Source organism: Xenopus laevis, chromosome 8L (genome assembly GCF_017654675.1).
Source record: "Xenopus laevis strain J_2021 chromosome 8L, Xenopus_laevis_v10.1, whole genome shotgun sequence".
NCBI lineage: Eukaryota > Metazoa > Chordata > Amphibia > Anura > Pipidae > Xenopus > Xenopus laevis.
This window is the reverse complement of record NC_054385.1, coordinates 43597882-43610128: the sequence shown is the minus strand read 5'-3', so window position 1 is coordinate 43610128 and position 12247 is coordinate 43597882. Positions and strand designations below refer to the sequence as shown.

At 39.3% G+C, this 12247-nt stretch overlaps 1 protein-coding gene across 4 annotated transcripts in view; it reads left to right on the top strand.

The window, feature by feature from the left end:
* amot.L (angiomotin L homeolog) overlaps window positions 1-9901 on the top strand; it is a 48178-nt gene extending 38277 nt beyond the window's left edge. For 3 of the 4 annotated variants that reach the window (XM_018229870.2, XM_018229869.2, XM_041572750.1), the window contains exons 9-13: window positions 2964-3154; window positions 5062-5184; window positions 6081-6313; window positions 7043-7267; window positions 8304-9901. In XM_018229870.2, coding sequence (XP_018085359.1) covers window positions 2964-3154; window positions 5062-5184; window positions 6081-6313; window positions 7043-7267; window positions 8304-8404 — 873 coding nt within the window. In that variant the 3' untranslated portion in view covers window positions 8405-9901. The remainder of the gene's footprint in view (window positions 1-2963; window positions 3155-5061; window positions 5185-6080; window positions 6314-7042; window positions 7268-8303) is intronic. The other variant, XM_018229871.2, reaches the window with a different exon arrangement.
* The last annotated feature ends 2346 nt before the right edge of the window (window positions 9902-12247 follow it).

Genomic DNA, 12247 nt, shown 5'->3' with positions numbered 1-12247 from the left:
ATGCTAATTAATACCGGAGGTAAAGGGAGTTCCATTTTATCCATGCAACTTCATAACAGTCGCGTGGATAAAATGCAATACACATTTGTCAAGAGCATTTATCTGGTAGGAAATGAGGTGGCTGGCGCTGTAAAATTAAGGGGCAGATTTATCAACAGTTAAATTGGAATTTTCAACTTTTTCTTCTGGTCAAAACTGTCAAATTTGACTAGGGAGTTATTCAAATTTGATTTCAAGTTTTTCAAAAAATTCTAATTCTGTTTGCAAGATTTATCATACTCTGGCCTTTTAAGAACTCAAATTCGACTATTCGCCACCTAAAATCTGCCGAATTGTCCAGGGATTAATTCAAGTTGTTTGCAGCCTTCCTGACATTCAATTTTTTTTTAGAGAAAAAAACTCAAATCGAAGTTTTAAAATTCGATTTGCGTTTTCAGGTCGATCCTATTCACCCGAGTTTAAAAAATTTGATTTAAATAATACATTTCGATTGGTCGAATTTAGAGTTCTTGAGAGTTTGTCGGTGTTTTAAAAAAACAAACTCACATGAATTCGAAATTTGACCCTTGATAAATGTGCCTTTCTAGTTACCTTTAGTCATTTCCCTATTATAAGTTATGGCTGCAAATATTACCTCTGAAATACTGCAGCGATTCTGTTACACTTGTTAATCAGTGTTTAGTTGTTATGAAGCATACAGGTGTACACATGATAAACATTCTATCGAGTTTGTATGAATACATCTCACACAGACAGGTTTCCACAAAAGAAGTGGTGTTTTTTTACTGTGTGCTAAACATTAGGTTCACACACTCCAGGAAATCCTGTTGTAAGGCTGTTGTGTATATAAGGGTGTACAACGGAGACTTTCTTACACTCCCCACAAAGTACACTACAAAATGGCAGCGTAACTGGATATTTAATTGGCTCACAGTTCTGGTGCAAAATATTAGTGGGCTCCAAGAGTTCTCGCTCTAGAATTATGACTAATACAAATGTAAGCATGTTTCCCTTACTAAACTAGGATTGATGGCTTTATTTTATACATTAGTCTGTGACAGCAGTGAGTGCAGGGGGGACAGGATTGGTGCAGCAGAACATAACTGATGGGTTAATATAAATGTGACTGAGGGCCCGTGCCTTGCTCATTAATGGAAGCCATGAAAGCGTTTTACTTTAATTCAGAAGCCAACAAGCCTCTTGTTAGCCATCCACGCAGTCCCTGTTGGCAAATATAAACAACATTTTTTGCAATGTTTATGCACATAATTTCAGACACACACACATCCAATATATACACAACTGCCTCCACAAGCAGCCCAGCAGCTGACCCAGAAATAGCAAAACTAAAACTAGCTCTTTGTGGGCCCCTCTTCCGTCCAAGATAACCAAAGTGCTGTGTGTGCACATTACTCTGTCACTATTTGCACAGTCAGATTGTTCCAAACCCCCAGCCATCCAAGAGTCCTGAAAAAAAGGAGGTGAAGTGTGGTCAGCCGCTCGCACAGAGAGCCAGTGGAACAATTGCCTACCTTTGTGTGTTATATCCCCAAGGAAAACACATCCCACCAACCAAACTCCCCTCTTCAGGCACTTTCCCTCTCGCCGTCTAACACAGTGTATTGTAGCCCAAGCCTCTTCTCTCTATCAATGGCTCATTATTTGTAGCTGAAAAAAAAAAAGCAGTATACAATTTGCATTCTGTAGTACAGATTTCCCAAAACTGTTACTTGATCAATCTTTTTTCATGAGATGTTTCAGCCTCAGAAAGATAATGCGTTCTATTAATAGCAAGCTTTACAATAAACACTAAATATAGTTTTGCACGTGAAAAAAAGGATTGTTCCTAATTGAGAAATATGTAATATTTGAGAAATATATAATTGTGTTGACTAGTTCACACTGAATAGATCAGGGCCAAGCCCTCAATACTTGTTTTAGAATCTGGTTATCAGCAAGTGCGCATAGACTTTTGCACATGCGCCAGTCAGATTTTAATGGGACCTAGCTGGGGTAGAACTGTATGTAAACACAATGCATACTTGCTGTAAGTGAGAAGGGCAGGTGATTTTTTATTGCCAATTTAAATTAAATATAACTAGAAAAATGCCCTGATAATTGGAATTTTTTAAAGCTCTCTAACTCTGAGTTAGTCAGAGACTTGAAGGGGGGGGGCACATGGGACATAACTGTTCAGTGAGTTTGCAATTGATCTTCAGCATTCAGCTCATTTTAAAAAGCAAACAGTTACGACCCATGTGCCCCCCTCAAGTCATTGATTGGTTACTGCCTGGTAATCAGTGGAAATCAAGAGAGCTGCAAAGCAGGAAGTAGTGTTCTGGCTATTATGTTACACATCCAGTCACTGCAGCCTTTATACATGACATTTTTGGCTAACTAACTATTTTAGAAACAATTTTTATTTTGCACAGCCTATCTATTTACCCAGTTTTTATACTGAACAATTCCTTTAAGACGTTTTTAAGATGACCAAAATGGTCCCTATCTCATTTGTTATGTGACTATGCATCGTTTGGATATGGATTGGACTGATGTGTCTGTTCAGGGCACAGACATGTCAGTGTGAGACCATCGCCATTCCACTAAGATCCTAAGTACCATTAGCCTAATACTTTTCATATCTTCATTAGACAAATCCTAAGTGAATACAAAAAAAATGAAAGGAATTATTCAGTATAAAAATAAAAACTGGATAAATAGGCTGTGCAAGATAAAAAATGTTTTCAATATGTAAAAAATGTAAATGTATAAAGTGACTGGATGTCTAATATAACAGAACACTACTTCCTGCTTTGCAGCTTTCTTGGTTTCCACTGAAACTTTTTTATTTGCACAGTTTTTATTTTTACACTGAACTGTTCCTTTAAGATATTGTGGACCTTTTGTGCTGGTCATGTGTTAATAAAAGCTATAAAAGAATATGGTTCTGCATTCTGTTCCAGCGCCAGGGGAACTCTCAGTCCAGCAATGTGTCTGAATACAGCGCTGCCACTCTCATGGAGCTGCTGCGAGAGAAGGAGGAGCGTGTGCTGGCACTTGAAGCAGACATGACCAAGTGGGAGCAAAAGTACCTGGAAGAGAGTGTTATGAGACAGTTTGCACTGGATGCTGCTGCCACCGTGGCTACTCAGAGGTAGATTTTATATTTATATTACACACACAAACCACCTTTTCTTCCTTGGCAGCGGACTACAAGCATTTACCAGACTTTTTAGCTGTGTATTTATGTTAACATTACCCACCAGATGATGTTACACTAGGGGGCAGATTTATCAGAGGTAGAAGTGAAGTTTCAAAGTGAAAAACTTTGAATTTTGAGCTATTTTTTGTGCACTTCGACTAGGGAATAGTTATACTTCGATTCGAATTTGAATTTTTTTTTTGAAGTACTGTCTCTTTAAAACTTCGACTTCGACCATTCGCCACCTAAAAGCTGCCAAAGTGCTGTTTTAGCCTATGGGCGACCTCCTACAACCTGTATGGAGGCAAGTGGGGAAGTTTGGGAGATCGAAGGTCAAAGTTAAAAAAACTTTGAATCGAAGTACGATCGTACAATTCGAAGTAGGCCAAATTCGCCCCACTTCGACATCAAAAAAATGTCAACCTCCATTTGATTGGTCTTTTTGAATTCGAAGTTCAAAGTTTTTTTAACTTCAACCTTTGATAAATCTGCCCCTACAACTTCAAGCTTCAGCTGAACAACATCTGGAAGGTCAACAATTAACCCTTGCCTGGCCTCGTGTGACACTGGCATCTCTATTCTGGGTGCTTATTTGTGGCCAAAGGCCTACCATACACATAACTAGCATTCCTTCCATTTGATGGAACTCGTGGCATTAATATATAAAGCAACTCAGGTCTCACACATCATTGACAATAGTATTTCAGACTGTAGAGTTCGTACGGACATGCCGGGCCAGATTTCTCAAAAACTGGTAAAATTTCTCAATAATTTCTGGTTACCAGACTCCATAATATCCTTAAAGTGACAGGTGCTGGATGATGATACACCTGCAGGTGCTAAGTTGGCCAGCTGGCTGTCAAGAGTACAGTGGTGATATATATATGTGCAACTGGAAAGGACTATAATAAGGAGGGCAGTGCTGTGTTTATATGCATACCACACTTATCTCTGCCCTGTGAGCTTTTCTCATGCTGTGCATTGGAATCCACTTGATATTCCAGGGCCAGCTCTGTTTGAAGAGCAGAAAGTTATAAAACTGCACTGATAGTGGCTGAGCCTGTTTACAATATAAAGTCATTTAACTGCTTGCACACCATTGATTTTCTTATCGGTAACAGGTTTTAAAATCTAGTATGATATTATTCCTCAGCACACGTTAGCATTGTTATTAGTGTTAGACAGCAGCAGACTGACCATATTTCCTTCTTGTCTCGTCATGTAAAAAGTATTTTTATGACCGTAGGCTCATAGCACAAGCTGCTTTGATTACCACAATCCTACTTTTCCCCATACACTGCCTCTTCCCACTCACATAAATTGAAAACAATGTTTGGGGCACAAATATGGGACAACAGGCTGCAGAAGTCCACACCAGGGGGTATTCTCGCAGGACTAGATGCTGAAAAAGTTTGTGTCCTGAAATCTTAGTGGCAGCTTGCAAATCCCCAGGCACTCTAAGGGTAAGGGCACACTGGGCGATTTGGGGAGATTTAGTCGCCTGGCGACTAATTGCCTCGTCTTTGCGGCGACCAATCTCCCCAAATGCCTTACCTCTGTCTTGCGCCTGTGGCATGGCACACGTGACGCTTCGTATTCCGAAGTCGCCCGAAATTGCCTCGCGAGGTAAAGACGAGGCGATTAGTCGCCAGGTGACTAAATCTCCCCAAATCGCCCAGTGTGACCTTACCCTAAGGGCAAAGAGACAATTTCAGGTGCTTTGTTGTATGCTATTTTGAGTTGCCATATGATGTCATCTATCTAATGTTACTGTCAGCATTCTTTTTAACAGTGCATGTTATGGGGAGTGTCAAGTTCCATTCCCTTAAGAACCCTAACAAAGTCATGTATTGTTTCAGAGACACTGCATCAATCAGCCATTCTCCAAGTGGGAGCTTTGACACTTCTCTTGAGGCTCGGATCCAAAAGGAGGAAGAAGAGATTCTTTTGGCCAACAGACGCTGTGTAGATATGGAGGGAAGGTAAGCTTTCCTTTTCAGAGATTCCAGCCAAGCAGGCTGCCTAGAATAACTTGGACCCTACAGTTGGCATCATCTGTCCTATTGGCTAGGGATAATTTGCTCCTGTCAAATTAAGCCCCCCCATACACGTGCAGTTAAAAGCTGTTGACAGACCGCTTATTGGCCCGACGGTCTTCCATGAAAGTCGGCCAGATCTCTTATCGGGCAGGTTAAAAAAATCACTTCGGATTGTGGGCGCATCTATGCGTGTATGAGGTCCCGCGATCCGTCCACCCGTATTGGATCCATTCTGATCCGATCGTTGGGCTCCAGGATGGCCGAGCAAATCTACAAGTCATATTTAAAAGGATTGTTTACCTTTGCGTCAACTGTTAGTTTGATGTAGAGAGTGATATTCTGAGACAATTTGCAATTGGTTTTCATTTTTTATTAGTTGTTTTTTTTTTTTTTTTTAGTTATTAAGCTTTTTCTTCAGCGATTCTTCAATTTGCATTTTCAGCAATCTGGTTGCTATGGTCCAAACTACCCTAGCAACCATGCACTGATTTGAATAAGAGACTGGAATATGAATAGGAGGCCTGAATAAAGGGATCAGTAATAAAAAGCAATAACAATACATTTATAGCCTTACAGAGCGGTTTTTAGATGGGGTCAGTGACCCCCTCCCCATAAGCCAGCTGGAAAAAGTCAAAAGAAGGTGGCAAATAATTCTAAAACTATGAAAAAGAAAAAATAAAGGCTAATTGAAAAGTTGCTTAGAATTAGCCATTTCTATATTATACCAAAAGATAACTTAAAGGTGAACCACTCCTTTAACAAAATTGGTAGTTTCACCAATGAAAATGATTAATTTTAGTATCATATACAGTTTATTTATTTATATTTCTGTCTTCCAGGATAAAGACTCTACACGCCCAGATCATTGAAAAAGATGCAATGATTAAAGTTCTCCAGCAGCGTTCCCGCAAGGACCCCAGCAAGACAGACCAATCCTCTACCATGCGTCCTTCCAAGTCACTTATGTCCATTTCCAACGCAGGATCTGGACTGCTCTCCCACTCCTCTGCACTGAGTAGCACTCCCATTTTGGAAGACAAGCGGGAGGACAAGAGTTGGAAAGGCAGCTTGGGTAACTATAGCATTCTATTTTTCTAAAGTCCAACAGTAGTCGACTACACTATAGTAAGCTATTGGCACACAAGGAGATGCTTAATCTGTCATGATTTTTATGCTGTAGTTTTAAATTCTAAATTACACTGTTTACACTACATACATTTTAATTCCTGAACCAGCAAGCCATCTCAGGTCATTTTGCCTGGTTATGTGCTTTCAGAAAGAGCCAGCACTTTAGGATGGAACTGCTTTCTGGCAGGCTGTTGTTTCTCCTACTCAATGTAACTGAATGTTTTGCAGTGGGACCTGGATTTTACTATTGAGTGCTGGTCTTAGCTCTAACAGGGAGCTGTTATCTTGTGTTAGGGAGCTGCTATCTGGTTACCTTCCCATTGTTCTGTTGTTAGGTTGCTGGGGGGGAGGGGTGATATCACTCCAACTTGCAGTACAGCAATAAAGCGTGGCTGACGTTTATCAGAGCACAAGTCACATGACTGGTTGCAGTTGGAAAACTGACAATATGTCTAGCTCCATGTCAGATTTTGAAATTAAATGTAAAAAAATCAGTTTGCTCTTTTGAGAAATGTATTTCAGTGCAGAATTCTGCTGGAGCAGCACTATTAACTGATGCGTTTTGAAAAAAAAAAACATTTTTTCCCCACGACCATATCCCTTTAAGAAGCCTGACCTTTTCACGTAGCCTTGTGAAATGATTGATGGATTGCCTAAATATTTTATCCTCCAGGAGTGCTGCTGGCAACTGAATATCGATCGGAATCTGCCTCCTCCACTCCCTCCCCTATTCGTCCCTCCACACCCCTTCTCTGTGGACACTCCAAGACTGGCAGCAAGGATTGCTGCACACAGACAGACAGAGGGGCTGAGCAAAATAAACCCCCTTCAGTGAGTGCTTCTCCTGGCCCAGGGAGGCTGGCTACTCCAAGCCCTATGTACAACTCGGAGAGAACAGGTAACATTCTGTCAGAAGGACTGGCCATACCACACTCCAAGGACTTGTAAAGTGATCAAACAAAATGGTGTTTTATTCCCAACGTTTCGGCAGGCACCCTAACTGGGGCCGTCTACAGGAGAGTCCCTGAAGACAGCACCAGTTAGGGTGCCAAAACGTTGGGAAAAAACACCATTTTGTTTGATCACTTTACAAGTCCTTGGAGTGTGATTTGTTTACTCACTATATATATATATATATATATATATATATATATATATATATATATATATATATATATATATATATATATATATATATATATATATATATATATATATATATATATATATATATATATACACATATACATAGAGCCTTACTGTTGCAAATAAATCTGAAATGTGAACTTTTTTGTGTTTTGAAATTCACAGATTGCAAACTATTTCATGAATGAGGAGCTTAGAACAGGGCCCTTAAGTAAATTTAAGGCTGCCATAAAGTGCATAATGATCAGTTGCTAAACCTAATATATATGATCAGCTCAACAATTGCTTCAGGTTCCTAAAAAAAGTCAAATCATTAAAGAAATATTAAGTCTAATCAGTTTTTTCTAAATCACTAATAATTGTCTGACATGCAAGAGAGGTAAGAAAAGGAAAAACATGTTATGATCAAATTACTATTTTATCTCCTCAGCTTTTTTCGTATAAACAAATCATTAGGCTTGTGTGTTGTGTCCCTGTAACTGTTCTGTCTGCCTGCAGCTAGGGTTGCCAATACCGGCCTTCCTATATATTTATCTTTTTCCCCTATAACATTGGGATCAGCCATCATTTTTACCGGCCAGACCAGTAAAATACCGGCCAGGTGGCAACCCTAACTGAAGGTCAACTAAGTGCATCATAATACAAATGGTTGTGAATGGCACGAAAAAGCTTCTTGTGATACTAGCCCTTATACTGGTGTTTTTTAGAAACACAAACTTTTAGAAACACTGTTTTTTTTTTTTTTATCTTAAAGTGTCTGAAACTTAATCTTTGTTTTTTTTTTTCAGCAGAGACAGTTTTCCAGTCAAGCACTTTGGATCGGAAGAACCCTCTCCCACCTCTGGGGCAGGATCTCACGGATGGGGAGTTGGTGGAATATCTCATATAAGCACAGGATTTAAAAACAAAAAAATCAGTTATTTATAGGAAGAATGGCCCCAAATTATTTATTTGGAAGCTTGGCAGAGTTTTCTTTTTCAGCGATCTTTCCTTTTGTATTTAAAAACCACATGATGTATTTTGTACCAAAAAAAGGGGACTGAATCTCTGCAGAACAATGTCTATTTCTGATTGACATACGGCTTCAGTGTTGTAGCCAGATCAATCTATGCCATATGTGAAGGGTTAACTCACAGGTCAGTGTCTCTGTGTGACTGCGCCAAACAAGAATGCACTTCTTTCATAATGACTTATGAAGAAAAATGTGGGTGGGTGGTGAGTGGACCCCACAAGATTTGTTTTTTTTTTTTTTTTTCTGTTGTTCCTGCCACCTTTAAAATGATTCTTTACAGTGTCATTAGTATTTTTGTTTTCAGAAAAGGGTGAAATGTTTCTGGGAACCTTTATATCACCTTTCATTCTCCTTTAAGACAACTGAACTCTGTGGATCCATAAGAAAAATGCATTTTTATATGTAACCGCTTTCATACCTTGGCAGGAGCTGGCAGCACTTGTAACCATATTATTTACAAGCCATTCGCCTCTGTTATCAGCCATGTAGGCTTTCTGTAGTGTCCTCCTGTTGTGGCACCCGGGTTTGACGTGTATATCTGCATATGACTGTGAGCTGCCATTGTGGGTGCAACCAAATGAAATCTCATCTATAGACGGAACACTAGAGAGTACTAGTGTTTTACTAGGCAATATATTCCTTTAATCTTAGACAGTTATCAGCATAATCTACAACTGACCATGACAAATTCTAATGTTGAAACTAAGTGCCACGATCCTGGTAGTTCTTGCCAAAATGGATTTTTTTTTTGTTTCAATGTATAGACATTTTCTATTATTTTTGCCCAATCATCCAGTTAAGGGCCGATGCAAAATTTGGCAGCATAAAGTGCAGGTGCAATTGCTACTGTGCATACTCAGGCTCTTCCTGGCTCATTTGCTTGGTATGTAATGTATTGGCTGCCAATATGAGTAATTCTATGCAAATATACACGAATAGGCAGAGCATGTACAGTAGCGCAACCAGACTACCTGCTAAACTCTGCAGCAGCATTGAACTCGATGTAGAGGGGTCCTTTTCAATTCATTGGAATACAATGTTTATTTGCATATTTACTCATGTGGAACTGTCCAACCAGAGAATATGGGAACAGCTTTACCAGGCACATTTTTTTCATGCTGTATGTTTAGCTTAATTCACCTGTAATATCATTAGCACAGCATGTTCTTACAGCTTTCACTTGTATTTGTATAAGTTCTTTTTTCCCTTACACAGAGCAATGTGGGGTTAGTAAGGCCACTTTGCTTGTGTAGCTTAAAGGAGAAGGAAAGCTTCCGAAATAGTTAGCCATTTACATACCTGAGTAAACCGCTCTAGAAGCTTTCTGTTTGTTTAGGATAGCAGCTGCCATATTTGCTTGGTGTAAAGTCACTTCCTGCCTGAGTCTCTCCCTGCTCATTCTGGGCTCAGATTACAGCAGGGAGGGGAGCAAACTGAGCATGCTCAAGCCCTAGCCCTGGAGGTTTATGCTGAAAACAGGAAGTCTGATACAGAAGCCCATGTGTACACAATAGAAGGAAAGAAATGCTGTGTTTCTTTTGACAGAGGACTCAGAGCAGCATTACTTTGAGGGTTTACTGGTGTATTTATATAGACCTTTCTGATAAAGCTTACTTAATTTTAGCCTTTCCTTCTCCTTTGAATCATAAAGGTTTACATGTAATCGCTGCAGCAAAGTAGCCCTTCAGCATCTGTATTTTCTGTTTAAAAGACATATAAGATTCCTCCATTCTATACCTTATGTAAAGGAAAATATATATTGTTTTTTCCTTGATGAAACGGCAGATTATAAGAGCCTCCTTATGTTGCCTATTTTGATATATCCATATTTTTTTGCAGCAGCCACATTTTGCAGGCCTGGGTGCTCCATAATCAGACACTATAAAGGAAGGTCTGGCTGTGATCAGCTTGCTATTACAGTCTAAGATGCCTAAAATATGAAACCTAGTAGGTAACCCAGTGCCCTCATGGATGCAGAGTGCAAATAGAGCAAGTATATTGTAAATATTGCCACTGACAGCCTTGTAGAATTGCTCAGGATGGTTTTAAGTAGGTGTGACTGAAGTTATTGCCTTTGCACTGCCGAGGTGAGAGCCCTGCTTCAGCATCTATCTGTGTAAATTTAAATTCCTTTCCTGTATGTTTTCTTTTCAAGTACAATTTGTACTCGTATTTGTGGGTTCCGTTCATCTACAGTGTATTGCAGAGCAATATGTTGCTGTTAAGGGGTTAATTTAATTGCTTTTATAAACACAAACAAACAAAAAGCACAATTATTTTCCTTAGCACTGAGTAGAACTCGGTGAGTTTTTATGTTGTTTATAGTATTATTATTATTATTATTATTATGAGATGCCATAGAGTAAAGGAAGCGGTTCATGCATTAGTCCAGTTGATTCTGTAAGTAGGTCCCATCATTGTGTTTCTGGTCCATGATAAGATGGTGCCAAACACCAATTATTCTTGGCCTGTTTGCTAAGAGCAAGTTGGTATTTCTTTCCAGGCCATAATTTAGCTTCAAGTGCTTTCATTCCTGTGCACATTAGAAATCCCCAGGACATCTTTCCAGGCTATTCATCATTTCATTGTGTTGTTTTTCCGCTGTTACTGTGCGCCTCTGCCTAATAAGAAAGACTTATAGTTACTTGTGGTGCCAAGGCTGGGGAATGTCTGATTCCTGCCAATCCAGATCCATTCCATTTGTTCTTGCTGCTGGCCGGGTAACATGTCCATTCCATGCTGACAGTTTCTTTCATTAAGATAGGAACAGGGGAGACATTTTGCGGGAAATGTGGCTTTCCTGATCAAACAACGGAGAGGGTATTTTTATATGTATTGTAGATTTAGCACTTCTTGCTAATGATTCTGGGTATCTACATTCCTAAACAAACCTTTATTCCTTTTCTCTAGGGATTATTTTTCTATTTTACAAAATCTATTTTATTACCAATCCAGTTGTACCACGCCTGTGTTATTGGCTGGGAACAAAACGCCTTTTTTTTTTAAGAATGTATTATCATGTGCGAGTATGCGTGTGCGTGTAAATGGGATGAACTCTGACATGGGAGAGTAGAGCAATGGACTAACTTTTCATCATTTGATGTCGTTTTTATTTCTAAATTACACTGTTTTCCCTGCAAATAATTCACTCTACAATATAAAATGTTATTCCTGAACCAGCAAGGATGCACCGAATCCAGGATTCGGTTTGGTATTCGGCCATTTTCAGCAGGATTTGGCCTAATCCTTGTGCCTGGCCGAACCCTTAAAATCAAAAAGTAAAAAAATCTCTCTTACCCTCCCCCTCACTGATTTGCATATGCAAATTAGGGTTCAGGTTCGGTTCGGTATTTGGCAGAATCTTTCTCAAAGGATGCGGGGGTTCGGCCGAATCCAAAATAGTGGATTCAGTGCATCCCTGATTTTTTTTTTTTGTAGTTGTAATATTGGTGTGTCAGTCTAGCCCCATGTCAGATTTCAAAATTAAATATAAAAAAATGAGTTAGCTCTTTTGAGAAATGGATTTCAGTGCAGAAATCTGCTGGAGCAGCACTATTAACTGATGTGTTTTGAAAAAAACATGTTTTCCCATGACAGTATCCCTTTAATCAGGCTCTGTATATTGCGATGCTCACTGAAAGGTTGGGAAAGAATTTTAACCTTCATATTGGGATTAACGGGAAGAAGACATGTTTATAAACTAGAGCACTTATTGGGAAA